This window comes from Nesoenas mayeri (genome assembly GCF_963082525.1).
Source record: "Nesoenas mayeri genome assembly, chromosome: 1".
Lineage (NCBI taxonomy): Eukaryota > Metazoa > Chordata > Aves > Columbiformes > Columbidae > Nesoenas > Nesoenas mayeri.
Genome location: NC_137541.1, coordinates 90,131,758 through 90,153,862, shown reverse-complemented (window position 1 = coordinate 90,153,862; position 22,105 = coordinate 90,131,758). Strand labels below are relative to the sequence as shown.

General features: G+C 42.6%; 1 protein-coding gene across 3 annotated transcripts; it reads right to left on the bottom strand.

Annotated features, from left to right (window-relative positions):
- Positions 1–55: 55 nt before the first annotated feature.
- Positions 56–14,064, bottom strand: RIOX2 (ribosomal oxygenase 2). Of its 3 annotated transcripts, none has more exons than XM_080363685.1 (9): positions 13,632–14,064; positions 12,190–12,309; positions 10,836–10,964; positions 7,778–7,881; positions 4,417–4,519; positions 3,575–3,740; positions 2,966–3,054; positions 1,622–1,732; positions 56–301 (listed from the first exon to the last, which is right to left on the bottom strand). In XM_080363685.1, exons 1-9 carry the CDS (start codon positions 14,061–14,063, stop codon positions 140–142), a joined length of 1,416 nt encoding a protein of 471 aa, XP_080219811.1. In that variant the 5' UTR covers position 14,064; the 3' UTR covers positions 56–139. The 3 variants fall into 3 exon arrangements, with proteins under 3 accessions (XP_080219811.1, XP_080219812.1, XP_080219813.1); XM_080363686.1 differs by having other exon boundaries at positions 56–298; XM_080363687.1 differs by having other exon boundaries at positions 3,575–3,737.
- Between the last annotated feature and the right edge of the window lie 8,041 nt (positions 14,065–22,105).

Genomic DNA, 22,105 nt, shown 5'->3' with positions numbered 1-22,105 from the left:
ATGTATGTATCAATGCTTTGTTAGCCAGCAATACAAACCAAAAGCCAGATGGATAAAAAAGTAATTTAATGAGCCTTTCTCTCAAGAGATTCTTAATGGCCAGACATACTAGATGAAGTGCAGCTCATTCAAAAAGTAATCAGATAACTTCAAGTAGACATTCAGTCCATAGGGACAAGGCAAGGTTTTCTTTCTCTTCATCTGAGACAAGGTTAAGCTCTTTCACACAAACAGTGCTGCTACTCCAAATCTGCTTCAATGCATCCAAATACGACAAAGGAAACCGCAGTCCATGAGTCTGCTGGGGGAAAAAAAATGTAATTTAAAAAAAAAAAGTATCTTTTGGCTAAGTGCAGTGTCCCTTATTACACACTAGTGTGCTGGGCAGTAGATACAGATCATCAGGTATTTGCTCCTTTCCCGCCTCACCCTGCGATTTCTGAGAGTATCATCAAGCAAAGATGTGGTATCATCCTGCCAGTTTTCTTACTAGACAAATAGCTGACATCTCTTACATGTTTTAGCACAACTTACGAGGTAGGGAGGCTTACAGTGTGGGGCTTTCTCAGCTGGTTTCCATGCTGAAGCATGGAGTAACTTTAAATTTACACTCTAGCCTAATGCTATCTGTTATATTTTGGAAGGCCATAGAAGTTTCTTTCTATTTGGCACATGCAGTCTTTGGACATACTTTGGCAAACCCCAGAGGGCCTCCATTACACGGGATGGACAATTTTAAGGGCAAGAAGGTATATTCTGTGATTTGCACATACTTCACAGGTGCCAGTGGGTGACCTCAGCTACCCCCATTCTCTGCTCTAGAGGACCAATGAGATTTATCTTAAAAGGTAAGGAACTGTCAGGCAAAAAGCCTTGCTGTAATTACTAAGCCAAGAACAGGCTATGCTCTGCTTTGCCTCTACAGTGTAGAGTTTCAGGTCACAGACCTAAGGTAGAGCATCTTACTAGCATAAAGAGGAACAAAAAGTTCCAAAGCTCACAGCCACTCTTCAGGAGTATTTTGAATTTGAACAAAAGCACACTGTATGTACCCTCAGTAAGAATGGAGACAAACCATCTGCAAACATATTCACAATATTACAATTGAGTGATAAACTCTTTACTCCTAGTACTGACCCAGCCCACCCTACAAGGAATACCCTTATCTTGCATTATGATCCAGTGGATGCAGAATCTAAAAAAGGATGGACGTGGTATCAACATGGCACATGAAGTGCACTGACCCCTGCCAGTCCTCACCTTGTGCTGGTGTATCCAGTAGCCTTAATAGAGGCTGTGCTGAAGGACACACAAGGAAGAGATACTTCTAGCCACTGCAGTAGCTTTGCTAGCTGGGACATAAGGCACATATAACAAATCCTGTTAACATCTCAAACATTTAAGCATGAGATTACATTACTTAGTTCTGCTATTAATTGTCTCTGTGATGCAGCCTCAGCTCACACAGGTACTTAGGGAAGGGGCAGAAATGCTTTGGGTGTTGAGGAACAGAGCAGAACCCAGGCCTCTGCTACCATCTCCATCAAGCTCATCGAACATAGCAAAATGGAACAGGGCAACCTCACTTTTGTTGTGCATTTACGTGTGAACGGGAACAAACCTGTGTTGTGCCTTCCTCACTAGCTGTATCATCTTCTGTCCCCATCATGTGAGTTTCTCTCCTGTTCTTTAAGGAATGATACACATAAACCATCTCCCTGCGAATTTCATCCTAAAACACAGCAGGAAGAATATGGTTACTCCACACCCTCAAAGTCATCTCAAGTGACAATGTTGGCTCCTTAATTCTGGAGTCCACTGGACAATCAATGAGAACAATTCACCTTCCTAACAGAATGATCCAACAGCCATCTACTACAGAAATAAGGGAGTCTGCAAAATTGCTTTGAAAATGTATTTGCAACCTATAATCTTCTGCCCTAATACCGCCTCTGCTAGACTCACAGGACTGAAGCTGCATAGAAAACATGCCATTTAAGGTGTATCTCTTAGGAAATCTTAATAAAGGCATGTGCATTGATAGATTTCCATCATGACACTGATCAGTCTCTTAAAAATCACTGTGCTCACTCACTCACTCCATCACAGATGGGCAAACCATTTCAGAGCTCTGTGGGCACACCTCTCAGAATTTGTTGAGAAACATCTTTGCACTTGGGCTGTCATTTAAGGTTTATCTGCAGGACAACGGAAGGTGAGGCAGCAAAAAAGTTGCCAAAAAGTGTCCCAAACCCCCACACTCTCACAGCAATGTGAACACAAACAAAATAGCGGAGAAAAATCAGAAAGTTACAGTGTTTTTCCTGGAGGGAAAAAAAATTGTACAAGATAGCCCCTCTTTTCTGTTTTGACTTTTTTTTTTTTAGTTAAAACAACAGAAAGGACTTCTACAACTTCATACTAACAAACTTTCATAGATAAGTGGCAGTCTGGACACAAGATAATCCAAGATGCCAGCATCTGTTTTGAGGAATGATTTAGTAGTAGCACTGGCACCCGTTTAAGTACAAAGATAACTCAGAGGTGAAGACTAAAGCTGAATACAGCCAGTAGATGCAGCAACCAAGATAACTCCCTCTCTTGAGGGAACCTATTTTTATAACTTATTTATGCTTTTAGATACAAAGTATTAAACAAACAAACAAAACCATGAAAAGCTATAGAGGCCGTTTGGCAGCTGTAATGATGTAGCCCATCTGACCTCATCTGCACCTACCATGCAGAATCACAGGCTAAATTTAGTTCTGTACGCTGCTCCAGAAGCCAGGAATGTGCCATATTGCTGCTCAACTGCATGATCTCCTCACAAGCCCTAATGGGATGCAGGATCCAACTAAGTATAACTGCATGACCCTGCTAGACCAGTACATCAGAGCGATGGCTTACACACCTCATACTCCCCACCCTACCCCAAGCACACAAGGGTGGCTTTTGTTATACTTACAGAGTTCTCTTGATCTGGTTCCACTGTAATGATAGCATGATCTCTAAACTGCAGTCTGATTTTGCTGTCTATTTTTGGCAATTTCCCACCTACAAAAAAAATAAATAATCTATTAGAAAAAAATCAAAACAGACAAACAGTGGAAATTGAGCCCTCTGTTCACTACTCATTCTCTTGTGGCTAGATTTTTTTGTTAACCTCTGTTTCTACACCCATATGTTCTCAAACTCAGGGATTGCGGAAGAAGGGGAAAGGGAGGGGTTTTTTTTATCCTTTCACCTTTAGAGTCTAAAAGTAACTGTAATAGCCCACTAGAGCATAAGGACAATTTCTACCAGTTTAAACATCTCAGTACATACTAGTTTATTAAAGCTGCCAATTTCAGTCTAGGATAACCTTTTAATTCACTCTTAAGAGAGATGTGCCAACTCTTCCACTAGACACTGGGGAATAATCGAGATGTGCAAATGCACATGTAGAGCCTAGCACAACATGAGGCTGATGCTAGACTGTAATCTTTGCCTACTATCAAATACCGAAGTCATAGGAGGCAGAGTTAGTGACAGCTCTATCATCACATGAGCCAGTTATGGTAACTTCGAAATCTACCTGGCATCAAAGGATCAGAGTCGCATCCCAAGTAAGGTGGCAACCGGTTCATAATGAAATCCTTCTTCATGTCAGATGATCTCAGTTCTCTGGTGTTTTCCAGGCGGTCCGCAAGTTGCCTTAGAAGGCTACTCAGTTTCTTTGTCGAGTCAGCTATATCCACCTGCTAAATATTCACACACAGTTGCTCTCACATGAATTCAAGCTAAACAGATTAGCCTAAAGAGAAAGAGGTGCAGTAATGCAGTGAAAATCTGGACACTCCTCTTTTATCTTTGCAAACGTTAACGTTTAGCCCCAAAACAACAAGTTTTGTTGCTTTTACACACTCCCCATGAGCTGTTGACACACACCAAAGCTGATGGTCACTTTCCCTCACTCCGGGCCTACCTGCAGTGCTAAAAAGACTTGCAAGTGTAGTTGAGAGACTTGTTCTTCTGCATGCTGATGAGATGTTCACCAGTACAACTGGACTACCACAAAGAGGTTACAGAACAATTTACAGTTTTGCTGACTTCTAAGGATTCAAAAGCTTGGCCTGACAAGAACTATGTTGCTCTGACACCTCCAAAGCAAACACCATTACTTTTAGAAGGAAACAAGCCATACAAGGACACTGTGATACAAAAGAAAGGTAGCGTAATGAACTAGTCAATGCTTCAGATGGAGCAAATCTCAGAACAGTCATCACGAAGTCTTCAAAAATGAAGTGGTTGTGCTGCTAGACAAGATAATGCCATTGCACTGAGCTTTCGGAGCAGATCAACAAGATGATACACACTTGCCTCAGTGCTGAAGTTTCAGCTGGATGCACTCTTATTGCCTTAGTCCCACCTACTTACCATAAGCAGTTGCCTTGGTATGCTTGTCCGCAACGTCACATCTTCTTTTGCTGTATCAAACACAAGGCCAGGAATTGCATCCAGTAAGAAATCTCCCCAAGAGCTGAAGGACAGGAAGAAAAAAAAAAAGTGTATTACTGAAATAGTTGCACTGAAATAAAACAGACATCTTCACTGATGTCAAGGGCTGGAAACTCGGTGCTCCAATTCCAAATCTGTTTTTTTCCATCACCACTCTGCAATCTCACGCAATAGATCACTCTCATCATGTATGTGTGTCCTCACTAGCTTCGGGTCAATGGCACTCCTACAGAGGGAAAGAACTGGCTTGAGAAGGGTCCAGTTTGTTTTGGTTCAGGTGTTTGCTGTTTACCAGGAGATTCAGCTTAAAGCTCACCTCAGTGAACAAAGAAGTTCCTACCAGGTACATTAATGGCCAACTGCATGCACATATGGCCTCACTGCACACAACAAAGTGTGTGGGGTTGTGTCAATTAATGTGATTTTTCAGGCACTTACATTGAAGGAGGAAATGTACCCAGGGTTATCAAATCCAACATGGCATCAGCTTTTACCTTTGCTATAAGTTTAATTGTGACCCCAGGAACAAGACCCCTACATTTTTCTACAGGGATTTTAGCCATACCAAAGGTGTCTCGTTTGTGTTAAGTCCCCATTCTTAGCCTACATACTTTAAAAAAATTCAGCCTTTGTTCTCTGTGCTTCTGTTACCCAATTATAAGAATAAATTTGAGGAGATGGAGAACTACTGCCTGCACCTTCTTGGCCTAGCTTGAGTCAACCACTTCAACAAGCTTGCCCCTCCCACCAAAATGCTGTCCTGTCCACTTGCAGCCTCTCTCCCTACCACACCCTCAGAGGCTGATTTAATGGACAAACGAGGGCAAGTGCCCGGCATCCAAGAGTGCCAGCAGGCTCTCACCCAGCTAGGGCAGGCAGCAGTGCAGGGCCTGTCCTCCAACTTCACCCTCTGCTCTTGCTGTCCCTCAGCACTCCCCGCTTTCAGCACTCATCTCTAGACAATACTTTAGCTTAAAAAAAAAAAAAAAGTATGACTTGTTAATAGTCTCATTTATATTATTTTTCATTGTCTCAAGTGTTCCACTGTCTGCTGCACACTGGGAGAGAAGGACTCTGGCCGATAAATAGAATTAGACATCTTATACCTCTTATTGCTTCCCCTCTTTTTTCCCAAATCTCCATCTGTCAGCAACTATCTTCAGCTACTCATTGCTTTTCCAAACTGCCCTACTTATAATGAACTTAGACACACACACTTCTCCGCATGCTGGGATCTAGCCCAGAGGAACTATCATCCAGCACGCCATTGTCTCAGTGCCTAAAAATCCCTGAAAGTGATGCTTCCTCCCCCTACCAGCTCCTTCTGCACATGCCACTTCCAGAGTGATCACAAGGAACCCAAACATCATCCATAATAAGGCCTAGCCATTTTCAAGGAGCACTTTTCAATTTTCCAATGAAATGTTTCCAAATCATACTTCCACCTGCAAGCCAAATCAAAGTACCTGCCTGTATCAGGACTGCTGCCTATTTTACCTAAGCATGCCAAAAGCAGGTGCAGAGGCAGGCTCTTACACTTCATTACAAATAACCTTAATGGATGATGATTCCACATTTATCCTTAGAAGAACAGCACTCTTCCAAGCTTTTCCTTTTTCCTCTCCTCATTCTGACACAAGCACCCAGGGCACACGCTCCCCAACAGCACAGCTTCCGAAGTAACTCACTGGGACTGGCATTTGGCTAACACTGTCATGGAGAAACTGCATTGACTCCACACAAGCCTGTCAGGCCTCCAATGACCCTGTTATATGGATCCCAATTCTTGCCTATCAGCACTACTTGACCAGTAACTTTGTATGGCTCAGGCTTGACAAACCGTGTTCTGCACATTCAGGAAGACTCCTAGACACTGGTCTGTAAAACTTCATTCCAGTCCAGCCTTCATCAACAAACCAAACCCCCACTGCTTCTAGTGTCAGCCTTGTGTCTGTTCTGTTCACTAAACCAGAGCGACAGGAGCATCAGGTCAACACAAGGAAGCGGTTGGACAAAAAAGGCAGGGGAAGGAAGGAGGATCAGGACATCCCTTTGGAGGCCGCTCACTGCTGATCACCTGAGTGTGCCATCAAACTTGCCAAAGTGGCTCAGCACTAATATTGCCTCCTCCATAACAAATGAAGTCAAACACTTTTTACAACAGCAGTCCATGCTTACAGAAAATAGCTTTCTTTTTTTCCTTTGCCTTCCAAATAAAAGAGCACGAGTGTAAATTAAAATCAGCTGAACCCAACTTTCATGAAGAGTCACACCTTCGAGCAGCTTCATCTTAACCCACTCTCCAACCTGGATAACTGGCCATGTTAAGAGTTACCAGCAGTACCAACGTCTTGGGCTTCCAGAATGGTACAGCTGGTGGTTAGAGATTCATCTCACCATCATCTAGAACATGACCAAAATGGTTCTGCCCTGCTAACAGAAAAACTTCCCAATTCCTAACTTGGGCCAATGACTCCAAACCCAGTGTGTGAGAGACTAATTATGTGGCAGCAGCATTTCCCTGTGTGCTGACAATGTTTCAGTGGGCACAAGGCTCAGCTGTGTGTCAAAGGAAACCCGACTCCCATGTACAGGGTAGGAGATGAAAAACACAGATAAAGAGAAAATATTTGCAAAGGAAGAATTTGCAGCAAGTCTGTCAGAATATGTGTGGGTGACTCAGAAGAAAACATGACAAAAGGAGTAACTTGTGACTCTTTATCTGGGTTATGGAATGAACAGTAACTTAGCCACCAGTGAGATATTTTTTTTAAACACAACAGTGAGTTTGCGGTTGTAACATTTTCTTCCACATTAAAGCCTACATCCGGTAAATAATAAAATCAACAATTAAAAAGCAAGCATCTTGCTACATTAAAACCTGGTAAACAGGCTGCTTCAAACAACAGGGGTCTTGCTCCCCTTTTCCTCTCAAATCTCGAAACTTCAATTACTGGTACCTGACACTAGCTTAGATTCTTACTGAAGGCCACATAAATAATAGTGGGGTACCTGCATATATTCTACGTCACCACATCTCTGGGGGGAGGGTGACATGCCTGTATTACTCACAGAAAAACAAACCACACAAGAGCTAAATAGAATGACTACAGAAAAGGGCTAAGCAGAGATTATTAAAAATAATAGCCACATTGTAATGAACAGTACATCACTGCCTTGAAATATCAACTTCAGGTCTGTACTATTCACACACATCATCTGGCAGAGGAAAGACATTTTAAGAAAAATCACACTAAAAAAAAAAGCAAAGAATAATTACTTGTTTTGGTAGGTACTGATGGTCACATGTGTAGAATAGGAGATCCCAAGAGGAGTATCAGCTTGGTGAATAGTCCCTCTTGGAAAGTACAGTAAGTCACCTGGCTGCAAGAAACAGAAAGAGAACTGATAAATGTAGGGCACCTGGTCAAACCTTATTGTAGTCAAAACAGAGAAAATACTCTCTGAACAGACCGAGTAACAACATATATTTTTAAAAATTACACAATAGAGAGATCCTCCATTGCAGGCTTTAATAACATAAAGCACTCTAAGCCAGAAGTCAGATACCTTAAACTTTCCAACTTACTATCAATATTTACTATAAACGTATCTGAAAACAGGAAGCAAGCTTTTAACATTATAGAACATGCACACTCCAACTCAGCTGCATTAAGGGGACAAAAAAGCTGCTGAGATGAACCTGCTGACAATACAGCAGGCTAGCGGAGGACCACTGCAACATGTTTGTCAGATCATGTCAAAAGAAAAGGCCAGTAATCTGCAAGAAAAGCCAAATATTCTATAAAGATGGCAATCTGTTACAATACTGTTGTCTGAAATTTTCAGTTAAAACATTTTAAAAAAAAATTCAACCTGTCTCCTCTCTATCTTTCTTCTCACCTATCTAAATTAAATCTCTACACTGATGAAAAATTTAGATTAGGAACGTCAGGATAAGAGAGAAGTACAAAGCACGCAAAATTGCCTCCAAGAAGGAAAAAATGGGTTACTTATGGCTTCTCCTATAAACATGTATATAGTGAGGTGGCACAATCAAAGAGAAAATTCATAAAACAATGATGAAATTTTATTCCATTTTAATTTTACCATTCCTTAAATCTGGTCATGTCACCTACTTTCAAGCACCTACCAAACTGTCTAATATAGACAAATTTCAAGTGACTACTACTTGATTTTTCACTGAATTGAAAAGTCTCTTTAGATTACGAGGCTTCACAAGACTTGGCAAGATCTATTTATAACAAGCTGCAAAGCATCATAGATCAGTTATGTACTATTTACTTGTTCTGAAGCAAGCCTCTCTCTGCCATTAATAAACTGGCTTACGTACCAGCGTAAGGACTACACTAACTAACTAAGAGTATTTTGAATTCTCTACATTTGCTATGTTTCACAATCCCAGCCAAAAAAAAAAAGACAAACGGGAGGTTTGGTTACATACAGTAAGAGCCAAGAACATCCACCAGAATGATGACAAACTAATCTGTAAAAGAAATTCTTTCATGCTGTAGCACCCCACACCTACCACTAAGGAGCAAGGATCATGATTTTTCCAAGCAGTCTTCATTGCAAAGTCCAACTCTTATTGATACTATCTGCTGGGTAGTCTCATCAACATCATTCACATGTGCCAGCACGCACCACACTCTTCAATTAAAATAATCAGAATCTTCACAGACAACACTCAGATTAGGGAAGGACAGAGCATTTGACAAGAGACAACACGGATCTGATCACTTTGCTGCCTTCTTACTTCTGAACTGGAGAAAGGAGGGGCAGACAAAGGAGAAGTACCAACAAATTAAATAGAAAATCTTACATGAAGGCAGCTAGATAGCCAGCTACCAAATAAGCTCTGTGCTTGACATCAGCAGCAAACCAGCCATGGCCACAAAATGAGACAGTGCCACCAAGACACACCGCAGCTTGGGACCCTACACACAAACCAGCGTGCCTTTGCTCTCAATCAGCTACCTGGTTTTGGTGTAAAGGGATACCACCAATACAGCCTCTAACTAGTTTGTTTGCTAAATTGCCCAAGGATGGTAGATGGCAGACAGAAATGCAAAAAAAGGAGAAAGAAAATATTCGAGAAAGATGTTTAGTGAGGAAATAAGAGGCATCTGACAGCATCTTTGTCAGAGACAGCTCCAGACAGACAACCAAAATCTGACAGCAGCCACTCAGAAGAAATGGGTCACGGGAAAGGAAGATCATCAAACAGAAGATAAATGAATTAAAAACTTAGATCATTTTTAAGCCCTTTCAGAGGCCAATATTTTCAGTTCACTGTTGTCAGTAAAATGGCTTGAGGAATACATTATTCCATAAAAATCAAAGACATTGAAGTCTAGCCCCAAATGTCCCAGAAATTAAAAAGGGAACTGTAATTTACTAGGCATCACCCAATACATCATGACAATTGAATATTGCCATCTGTCAAACTACACTGCTAGTGATGTCAGTATCATATCCAGTGTGTCATACACTATTCCTGAACTACCTACACCCAAAGGCAGGTCTGAACACCAGGAAGAGCAGAGACCTTGCAGAGAGAAGCCCTGCGACAGGCCACAAGGCAGAGAAACTAATGAGGCTTCCAACACAGAGCAGCCCTGTCTGCTGGATAAATAACACGCTTCAAAAGCACAGGCATGTAAACGAGAGCAGGACGAGTAACAGATGCCCTGCTGTCACAGGAGCTGCATTCACTAATCTTCAGGAAATGCTCTTTTTATTCCAAATAACAAAAAAACCAGCCAAACACTTTATTTTCAGGTTTGGAAAAAGAACAAACATTTAATACAGCAAGTTAATATGGGGTTTAGTTCATGCTTTTGTTTATCAGCCGAGGATAATATACAAATCTAATTCAGCAGATCAGTGACAAACTTCAGTAAAGCAGTTAAGTCTTAGTGCGTAGAAGGATTAAGCTGACTGATCATAGACAGCACATAAAAGCATAAAAATTTTTCATAACTATATATAAACCAAATGGCCTTTCTGCACACAACTCCACAAACACAACCCAGGATTCAGGGTGCAAAAAATGAAGTATATTGGAGAATTTCTGAGAATAACTGGTTTCTCAGTCCGTTATTTAAATGTTAATGCAAGTAATATATTTGAAAAAGGATAGGCTAGGCAACTATCACCAGTATTTATTGTGCTCCATGTTTTGTTCTCCAGCCCACCCCTCAACTTCACAGCCATGAGTATTCACAATATTTCATCCAAGAAACAGACTGCTTTAAACATGACTACTTTTCTGTCAACCACAGCCCAGACCTTGTAAAGCAGTTAAATTGGAATACCTTTAATATGAACTCATGTGTGGGATTCCCAATCCTATCTTCTGATTCCACATTATATTCCCGAGCTAAATGCACCGTTGGTTTATAAAGTCGCCAATGTTTCTCACCTTCTAGCTGAAGGATAAACACCTGCAAAAGACCATAAATCCAAATGCATAAGGAAGCCTTGCTGCCCCTCACACATCCAACTGATCAGAAATTTTGTGTCATCTTCTTACTTGGAAAGTCTGTGGAACCATACCAGAAATCAGGGATAGAAAACAAACAGAAGTGACACAGGTTGGTTTTCTGACAAGGAACTGATTTGACCTTCCCCATTCTCAGCTACTCCGCAGCATGGCAAATGGGATCCTTCTCGCATTAATTTTTAGATGTCTACAATGCACAAATTTACATTTGAACTACTGCTTTAAGCTCTACTTGGAGATAACAGAGGGAAGAGTTGTGAAGTGTGATCCACTATATCCTAAGGCAGGCATTTGGAAATCCTTGTTTCTCTCCAGTCACCTAAACAGGTGCTAGACAACAAATTCAAAAGTAATGTCTGCTGCACAAGTATTCAAAATATCAGGTGAGAGGGGTCTTATTACCATTCACCAACAAACAGAGCATCAGAAATATCTAGGGGATGTTGTAAGCTGGGGCTTGATGACATACACCAGAACATGCAGTTTGTGGGGCAGCAGAACAACAAACATAAGGAAAATGAAACTGCAGATATATTTAATAGAAAGAGAAAAAATAAAGAACAAAAAATACATGTAAAGGGGTTTTTGGTTTTGTTTAAGTGGGATAGCCCACCTTTTTTTTTTTTTTAATGCAGTGTCTATGTGAATGTTTCTTTTAGAAGCTAATTTAAAATGCATTTGGACCACCAGACTTCATCATATCAGTAACTTCTTAAAAACAGTAGAATTCACAAACAGGAACCAGCAGAACCAGTCTGCTTCCACTGTCCAGCTGAAGAAAGAGCAAGTACTTACAGTATAGTAAAAAGGACTTCTAGGTTCTTGGGTGTCTGAATGAAATGAAAATGAAAAACAGGTGCTAAAAAGTATCTGCAGCTGGGAAAACAAATTATTTTTTCATCTAATGAAAATAACCAGGTCTGGAAAGCACAGTTTACACTACATTACCATTATATATTACTATTAGTACCTTTTCAGTTGAATTATACATGCAAAATTACTATAAACACTTGCAATCAATTGCCATAAGCTTTTGGCAGAAAAAAACCATTTTTCTCTAATAAGCTATTTTATGAGAGGCGAGGGGGGAAAGTGCACGTACAGGTACCCACTGTCAGTAGCAAAAGCCCACACATAGCTTCACAGACGAGGTTGTGTGATCCTACCTCAACATCATCGTAGTGAGGGGGAAGGCCTTGTGACCCCTGGGGAGTAATGTAAACATTAGACCCAACCAGAGACCCGAAGTAGCACTCCAGCTTCTCCTGAATCTTCCACAGCTCCTCCTTTAAAAAGAAATGATGCTGTTACGACTGAAGAGCTCAGCCAAGCCAGGCCACTGCCCAGCCCACAGCCTCCCCACCACACAGGGACGTTTTTCTAGTGAAAAATCACCTCCCACAGGGAGGCAGATGCTCTGAGTGTTCCTGCTGAAAGCAAGCACTGTAGGCACAAAAGGGATCTGCCATGAAGTAATCAGTAAGCCAAGAAGTCTGCTGCCCCAGCGTAGCGCTGATGTTTGTTGTCTTCCCTGTGCCATGAACCACAAAACATCTTAAGACAATAAGCACATGCAGGACTTGCATTATATGGGCTAGCATCAAAGAGAACATGCAAAGGTTAGAGATCTTTTTCCAGTGACACCAATTGTTTCGGCATATTCAAGAAGAAACTTTACTCATCCACATCTAACATGTGACAGGCTATGTACCAAAGGGATGGCTCTCATATCAGAAGATGACAACTACCAGATCCCTCCAAGCGCAACTTCAATCAGAATTTATGTATGTTAGGCTCAAGCTCTAGATTTCAGCATAAGCCATGCAACATTTCAACTTCACCTGCAGATGCCCCTGCCACCGGACATTACAGCTACAGTCAATATGAGATCAGCCAGAGACACCATACTCAGGACTCAGCTGTGTATTTGCATTTTTACAGTCAACTTCACAATTAAATTGTGTTGACACCCAGGGACAAAAAAAGAACTACCTAAATCCAAATACCTACAAGTATTTGAGTCCTTTACAGAACTGTGCAGGCAGCACTGCCTCATTCTCATGCATGAAGATTGCAAAGGCATCAAAAAGAACAGAGAGTGGACACCCAGCTCAAATGAGGTGGTACAGCTCTGTGGTGCAATTCAAAGCCAATCCATTGGCAAGAAAGGTGGAGTATCCAATCTTTTACATGGTTTCACACCTAGCCCTCCATTAAAGGAAAGCAGTATAAAAGTTCTTATTTGCACAAGGAAACAGTGGGGCAGAAGGGATAATTTAAGCAGACACAGGTAGATAATCACTACTTTTGTGCACTCAAGTTTTTTCTAAACTTTTCTGTGACAAAGCAGATTTTTTTAAAGGAATACTTGATTTTAGAGCATGTACCAGATTTCTTTCTTACTGCAGAGCACTGAAACATGGAGGGCAGTCCAAAAGCATACACCATTATTTAATACAGGTCATGTAAAGATTTTAGCAGGTCATCGATGTCAGCTGCTTTCCCTGGATTTATTTGGGACAGAGATATAGCTATATGTAGCATGACTCAAGCAAAATATATTATATTAAACAACATGCATTAATTATATTCAATGAAATGATCCAACCTTAAATCTCTGAGGCTGATGAAACTGTATTGTTGCCTTCTTCTGGTCAAAGTCCTTCTTCAGCTGCATGTAATTCACTTTGCCTTCTTTATTTAGAACCTTCTTTTTACCATTCACACACCTGCAGATATTTATATCTCGCCCATAGTACAAACCCTGGCCGCACAGTTCCTTCAAATCCGAGAACTGGAACAGGGACTGGTAGTAAGCAGCCATCAGGTTATCATTTCTCTGAATGAGCAGTGGCTTTTGTTCCCAATACTCCCTGAAAAACACCTCTTGTTTGATGGGAGAGATCAAGCTTCCGAAGAGGCTGTCTGGGCTCTCAAAACTCATGACTGATGGAGAACAAGCTGCTTCCACCTTTGCTCGTTTACACGGTGTCTGCATTTCTTTTCCCATTTCAACTTGCTTCCCTCCTTTCTTGGGCATCTTCCTGTTCAAGAGGAGAGAGGACCAAAACAGTCCATCAGAAACACAACCTCAAGAGCTCGTGGGCCCAAAGCAGCTCCTTTTGACTTCTCCAGTAGGATATCAGAGTACACTGGGAATGGCTCTGCTTCCAGATGCTCACTATTTGTTTCAAGCAGCAGAAAAAGGAAAGCCCACAGAAGGCCTCCAATCCTCTCTCAAACCTCAGCAAACTCCAAACGGCTCAACTGGGAGCCATTGCTCGCAGAAGCTCAAACCCTACAGCTGAGTTTATAGTAAAAAATATGCAATGGAACACAATGGCCACAAAATAGATCTTCACAAACACAGGAATCCACCCACACAAAGAACCTGTGGTAGACCAGTCTTCTGTAGCAAGAGCTGCAAATGATTAAAAAAGTAACTGAGCTTTAAGAGATGTAATGGTAACATGCAAAGGGGGCAGAGAGAGGGGACAGGATCAGAAGGCTGTACCCTATTATGCTTCCTTGAAATGCATTAGCACTGGGGAAAAAAGCACAGCTAAGATTTCCCAATGACCTTCTAGCCAGAGCATGATGAGGGAGGATGTGTGGCATTTCAAGTGCAGAACCAAACCAGTTAAGCAGCAGGTGGGGGTGTTAAAGCTTTCCTTTCAAGCTGGCTTACACATCATAAACCCAGTGCCTGCATAGCTGTTCTAAAGCTTTAGCAGGACAAGGCAGCTGCTGCAGCAAGGGGACCCTGATAGCATGCACTAAGATCTACACAAGAATACCATGAACAGAAAACACAGGGAAATGAGGTATGGAAAGAAGGAGGCCAAGTGAAAAAGTAGATCGCTGTGAGGGAAGAAGGAATATGTAACCACGTTCAGTGGATGAGGATGATTCAATTGGCAGAAGGGTTACAGCAGCTTCCAAAGAAAGAGAAATCCCCTGAGCAAACTCCCCTGCAGGCGGAACATGTTTCAGGAATATGAAGTGAGGGCATGTGCTTCACGTCTCAGCACTGGGAACAATTTTATGCTAAATTATGTGGGAGTGCCAGGCATCTAAGGATGTTTACCACCCAGTGCCCCACATCTCAGCCTCTGTCAGGGTCTCCACACTGTGTATTGAATGGCCAGGTTTAGCAAAATTAAGTTTACAGAACAGAAGGAACTTTTTGGCCTTTCTGTTGGTGTGATGCAATTACACCAAAACCTAAAATTATAAGATTTTGCTTTCATCTTAGCAAAGCTGTAAAACTTCATGGTTTATGTAGAATAAAAGTAACTCTTTCATCCAAGGGCAGACATTTAATATTAAAGTTGGAAGGCATTTACTTCATTTTTCCAGGTAGGTAATATGCTTGCATATCATTGTGTAGAAAAAACAAAACAAAACAAAACAAGTTAATTCACAAAGGGTTCAGCTGCCAAGTTCTCAGGAAAGTTAAAAAATGAATTTACAGTAAGTCTAATACCATAGTATGTGCATACTTGCATTAATCTTAAGTCCACACCAGTATTTCACCCAGAGCACCAGGCAGCAGAAAAAGCCTGCCTGAGAAGCTAAGTATCCTGATGATGAGCCAGCACCAAGCCGTCTAGCATCACAGCTTGCCTGTTAGGTCTGGGCTGGCCAACTCAAACTGACTCTGGGCACATCTGAACAAGTTTGTGAAGCAAACACATGAGGAGTTAGAGCATGCTGATGCTTCCATTTGTAAGTAAAAATGACAGCTGCACTCCCAAAAGTAAATGCTTTCATTTATTAAGATGCTTTTACTTACACAGATCCCTTACCATGAAACTTAAACTCCAGTTCTGGTATTTACATGCAGTACTAAGTTCTCCTGCGCAGCAGTATGCAGGACACCCTCACTGCTCCACTAATTCCTGGCCAGATTGTTCCATCGCCCATTCCTTTACCAGCCTGTACCTCAACAGGAACCTACGGTCACCTTAGTCCTGCAGGAGGGAATCCACATCACCACCTTCCTGAAAGGATGGATGTTCCTGGCTGCAGCAAGCTACAGTTCTCCATGAGGCAAGGGAATCCTCAAAAAAAAGCCTGAAAATTTGTCCCCATTTGAGAGCAACATCTGAAGACACTGCCAGCAATGAAATCTACAACTGAGATCCCCAAATGCCAGTTTCACAAATGTAACCAAGCCTGAACTGGCAGTTTGGAATTCTAGACTTAAATCCATCGTATTAACCTCTCAACTCACATTGTATTTCACAAAGTTAAAATCAGACATGCCCTATTCACAGAATGCAGCTTCATTTACATAACGTGCTGTTCTGTAGTGTTTTGTTAGTTACTACACCTGTAGAACCACAGAATGGTTTGAAGAGATCTAGTTCCAACTGGACGGACTGGGCATGGGGACACTTTCCACTAGACCAGGTTGCTCAAAGACTCAGCCAGCCTGACCCTGAACACAGTCAACAATGGTGCACCCACAGCTTGCCAGGGAAACCTCTTCCAGTGTGTCATCATCCTCAGAAAAAATTTATTTCTTATATCCTACCTAAATCCGCACTCTTTCAGCATAAAACCATTGCTCTTTGTCCTGTCACTACACATCTTGGTAAGAAGTCTCTGTCTTTCTTTCTTACAGTATTTAAGGGCTGCACTAAGGTCTCCTCAGAGGTTTCTCTTCTCCAGGCTGAACAACCCCAACTCTCTCAGCCTGTCCTCAAAGCAGAGCTGTTCCAGCCCTCTGATCATTTTTGTGGCCTCCTCTGGCCCCTCTCCAACAGGTCCATGTCTTTCTTCTACTGAGGGTTCCAGAGCTGGACACAGGACTCCAGGTGGGGTCTCACCAGAGCAGAGGCGCAGTCACCTCCCTCGACCTGCTCTTTTTGATGCAGCCTCAAGATATGATTTGCCTTCTGGGCTGCAAGCGCACATTGCCAGCTCATGTCCCATCTTTCATCCACCCATACCCTCAATCTCCACAGGGTTGGACAAAAAGCGCAGCAGCGGAATGGACCTATTCCTGCCTCAGTGAGGAACACTTATTTCACATCAGTATTTTCCACCTCGTGTACCAGATGTACCCGTTCATGAGTTCAGGCCTCTAGAGTGGCCCAGCAACTGCAGGGAGGCTCAGCTCCCTCCGAAGCAATGGGGAAGAAAGATGGCCACAGCGATTCTGAGGCCACACACCCCTTGTTGCTCCCGTTCATTGCACAGTAGCCACACCGGGATACTTTTCCAAAAGGAAAAAACGCAGACCTGCGTTCCTGTGCCCGCAGCAGGCAGCGCTCCTTGCCCCCAGCCAGCCTCATAGGCACGGCCGGGCTGCCCCGAAGGGCGCCCAGCGAGCGACACTGGCCGCCGGGGCCACCGCTGAAGGAGCTCTGGGGCAGTGGGACAGTCAGAGGGCCCAGAGGTACAGCCACGAGGCCGCCAGGCCCGGCGCTAGCGCGCCCCGCACTCACAGACGCCCTCCTCTGCGTCCCAGCAGGGCGCGGAGCCCGGCGCGGCAGCGGTTCGCCCGCTCCCCCCGCCGCCATTAACCGCCCCCGCAACGGCTCTTCTGACCCTCAGGCCCCGCACGCTCGTCCTCCCGCTCCCCACGCGTGCGCGCACCCACCTGGCCGGGAGGAAGCGGGCGGGGCGGGGCCAGCGGAGATGGGCGGGGCCGGGGTGTGGGCGGGGCCCTGTGGAGGAAGGCGGGGCCACCGGGAGGAAATGGCGGTACCGGTGTCGGCCGGTAGCAGTGAAAGCGTTAAAGCAATCGCCACTTGAAAACGTAATCCGTGCAAGGAATGCTGCTTCTTTGTCTGCCCAAGTTACTCAGCGCATATGTGCAAGAGAGAAAAATACTCCTTTTTTTTGAAACCGATAGGAAATGACACAACATTGTCTCCACTGAAGTTACTACGTGGATTAAATTAGGAGATACAACATAAAACCTTGTGGTTATTTATATAAAATTCTACTTAATACACACAAAAATGCCTGGGCTTTAGCGGCATTATGTTTTCCTTCATCAAAATCTTGTTCCAGAGCCCCTCTGAGGCTCCTGCAAAGAAATCTTTAGAATACTCACAGAACACATGAAAACTTACATAAATATTTTTAGTTACCTTTATTGAAGATGCCTATTATTGGTTTAATTTATATTGGCTGAAAGACATCAGAAAAACTGGTAGGTTTTCCTAGAGTTTTGTTCTTGTCCACTCATAGCTTGAAGCATACAAAGGAGAACTACCAGGAAAAGGTGAATTTTGGAAAGCTTAACAACCTTACAGTGCATGGCTAATGTATGTAGAAGGTTATATTGAGCGTAAGTTAGTTCCTAGAAGGACCTTTCAGTGGCAGATAAGAGAGGGGACTGTATTCTGTCAACAGCTAGTGGAGGGAAATAGCAGAGCCTTTCACATCTAAAATACCACTTCGAATTCCTCCCTTTATAGAAAATGGTTTTGTAGGCTTGCCCTTCCTTGCAGTGCAAGTTGCCATCTACACAGTAAAAACTCCTGCTTCCCCGGCACTAACTGGATCCTTTGGAACAAACATTGCATGATTCCAGTGAGTTCTGTGTTCATGAATGCATCCAGCACACTCCTACGTGCTAAATAGATAAACTGGTAAAATATAACACAAGGGGAGAGAGGATGGAGGAGAGAAAGTGCTGAATGCTACTCACCCTATTCAATCCTTCTTCCTTTACCACCTGGACCACTTTGGTCACCAGCTGACCGAAACATTGTGGCCACTTCATCAGAAAATGCAGATTAATCAGCATGTGGATGGGCTACCAGAGAGAGATTTTGCCATGGTGAACCTAAGGTTGTCCCAATTGTACAAATGCGTACGAATTAGATAGTAAAATTTGAGTTTCTCTATAAAACATTTTTCTTTCATTGAGCCATGACTTTTGAAGAAGATGACATTCTCTGTTTTCTAATTCTGACTCAGTTCATCATGATGTCACTAAACGTTCAGTAGTTGGGATATTCAAAGGTGTACATTTTTGTAGCTCTCTGTAAAACAGGTCACTGGCATAAAATTCGGCATACTTCTTCCTTCAGAATTATAAAGCTTTGAAGAATGAAGTAGTTGTCCAAACTTAAATGTTTGCATCACCTACACTGACACAGGATGTTTTTTTAATACAGATTGGTGTAGAAGCAGATGCTAAAAATAGGGAGGCCACATCCTGCACTTCAGCTGGTCATAGAAACCATTACAAGCTCTTATTTCTATTCAAAAAATCCACAAAGCACTCTCAGCATAACTGCTTGAATACCACTGGAATGAATACTCAAACAAATATGTATTTACATATTGGCTATGATGTTTTAACTTTTAGTAAATCCTGTGGGACATAAAACCCATACATTTGACTGGCTGCAAAACCAGCCACAAATAGCAGGAATGGGAAATACTTGTGAATCCTTTTTAAAGACTTCCATGCTGGTCTGTCTAGACAAATTGACTAAAAGTATTTATTACATCCCTTTCTGGAGGACAGCACAAACTTCACATGAGGGTCATGTGAGTTTTAGTCAAGCTTCTGATGCCCTCTAGACAAGAAATAATGTATTTAAATACTGTTTGCTGGTTTTGCCATTTAGACAAGCAATAGATTTTTGAAGTATAATTGACCATGTTATCATCCCAGTCACTGCATCAAGAAAATAAAAATCATAAGCTTTGCTGTAAAAGCATACAGTTACATTTCATCATCCTAACATCCAGCCATCTTCATTAACATAATGAAACTTGCTATACAGTGTTCTCTGTGCGGAGAACACTTTGCCAGTGATTACATTCACAGTTGAAGGTATCCAACAGGTTCCTCTGTGGGAGCAAGCTGTGCAGCTGTCAGGCACGTGCCTGGAAGGTAAATGCAAGCGTGAATCTCTTTTCCTCAACACTTCCCTGTGTGGACCTGCCCACTTGACAGGCTGCGTGGGGCTCAGGCTTTCGCTGCCACAGATGCTGTAAGAAATTTAGAAGAGGGAACTGGTATGGGTCGAGAAGCACATGGGTATTTATTCTGTTGGCGGCTGAGGATTCACTGTTGGCTACAGAACAAATATCTCTTCCTGTAAGGCAGATTATTTTAAAAATTATGTGACAACAATGGTGATATATAAGTTCATGTGAAAAGTTTAGGACATGCACATCTGGAGCAATTAGGTGGGATCTTCTCAGGCAATCTGGAACATCTGTGCAGGATGCCTCCATAATGGCAGTGCAGTTACAAGGATGTCATGGTAATTTTTTTGTATATCTATATTACACACTGGCTCAGCTTGAGGTCTAGTGTGCTCTTGCTGTTGCCAAAGCCTGTGTGTGCCTTGGCTTTATGTTCCCAGCATTGTCATTCGTGGTACGGTTCTGCTTTCCATGACAGGATTTCCTGGAATAGTATCAAAGTCGTCTTAGCTCAGATCATTTGTTTGGCAGCAAACTGGCTGGCAAAGCACCCACTCACTCCATCAGATTTCAATCACCCGGCATGCAGTGTGTCACCAGCTCCTCCAGCTCTGTAACTGGGAGCTTGACAAATGCAGCTTTTTGAAAGAATAAAAGACACCACCATGATATGAGCAACAATACTGGAGTAGGAAAATCAAGTAAACCAGAGAGTGGTTCAGGCTTCCAAATTTATTCCCACTTCCTAATTTTGACCAAGCAATGACCAAGCATTTATTTTGTGACATTTTTTGCCACCACAAATTATTGTTTTGAACTGACTTTGTAAATATAACTCACTTCATTAAACAACAGACAAACCCAAGAAATTAAATGAGAAATGCTCCATATTTGGGAAAGTTGCAAAAGGAATCTTGATTGTTTTCTAGAGCTGTGAATACTTTTTATGTGTCCATGAACATCTTTAATTCAACCTCTTGAGCCTGAACCTAAGGATATTTCCATGTAGGATTCATCTGAGACCCACAGGGTTCCTGTATATGGCTCTGTTTTGGCACAGCTGCTTTCTTTCATTTCCTGTGTGTCTCAGCATGGTATCTTGAACTGTGCTGGGGATCAGTGCTGCAAGCAGGCATATGTAGCTTCTCCTCACTGTAACATTCAACCTCAAAAGCCAAAGGGAGAGAGGAAAGAGCCTACCACGCTCAGGTATGCAACATAAAACAGAAGAACCAAGTGCTGCTGAAGACATGGTTTGTTTGTTTTCTTGGCATAGTTTTCTAAAATCTCTGCCTCAAAGCCTACATTTCTGAAATGAGCAGTTATGCAGAAAACAGGTGATTGCAGCAGGTCTACACCAGGCACAGGTGTCTGGGTGTCACATGAGGGACATAGCTTGTGCAGGTGACACTCGTCATCCACCTGGGAGGTTGCTGTAAGACACTGAGTGCATCAGGTCTGAGACACTGCTTCTCTGCTGCCTCTTGGACTAGTGAGCAAGATTTGTTCAAAATAGAGGCCCTTCCCAATGGTCCTCTGGAAAGTCAGGGGCAGCTGACAAGGTGAGGGTTTTTCTTGAAGTGTTGGTGATGCATAATGTACAAAGCCCCATCAGTTTTGCTTCCTGCTTTCTGCTCATCCGTACTCCACTACTAAGCTGTAATCACTTTCCCCCTAGTTACCATCCCAGGACAAAAGCTGCTGAGCTGCATAAAGGTTGCCTGGCAAAACCAAAATGCAGCAAGTGAAATAAGGATAGGAGCTATTTGAAGGCAACTGGTGCTGATTGCCTACTGGACCACAAATGGAGAACAAACAGGAAGGCTGATTAAAGAGGAATAGTTAGAATGTAGATCATACCTCAGATGGGAGCTGCTGTCTGCTCAGGTGTGTTACAAAGGGCTCCCTTAGTGAGCAAACTGCTTCCAGGCTACTGCAGTAGTAGCATGTGCATTAGATTGCCTCAGTGAAGCACTGCACAGTCCAATTGAAAAAGAAACTAGAATGGTGAAGGGTTTTCATTAACAGTTTTGCTGCTAACCAGACCATCCTTTGTATGACAGGGAAGTCAGTTTCCGAAACTTTTAACCCTTTCGTCTAGTGCTGTTGCATGATTTTTAAAGCACAATGCTACCCTCATACGCAAAATAATGTCTAGCTTGTAATGATTTTCGT

Coding starts and splice junctions, on each gene's coding strand:
- RIOX2 (XM_080363685.1), bottom strand. CDS start 14,063: ATGCCCAAGAAAGGAGGGAAGCAAGTTGAAATGGGAAAAGAAATGCAG. Junction 3,055..3,574: donor CTCTGATCCTTTGATGCCAG/GTAGATTTCGAA, acceptor TTTTTTTTGTAG/GTGGGAAATTGCCAAAAATA. Junction 302..1,621: donor GTGAGGAAGGCACAACACAG/GTTTGTTCCCGT, acceptor TTTTTCCCCCAG/CAGACTCATGGACTGCGGTT.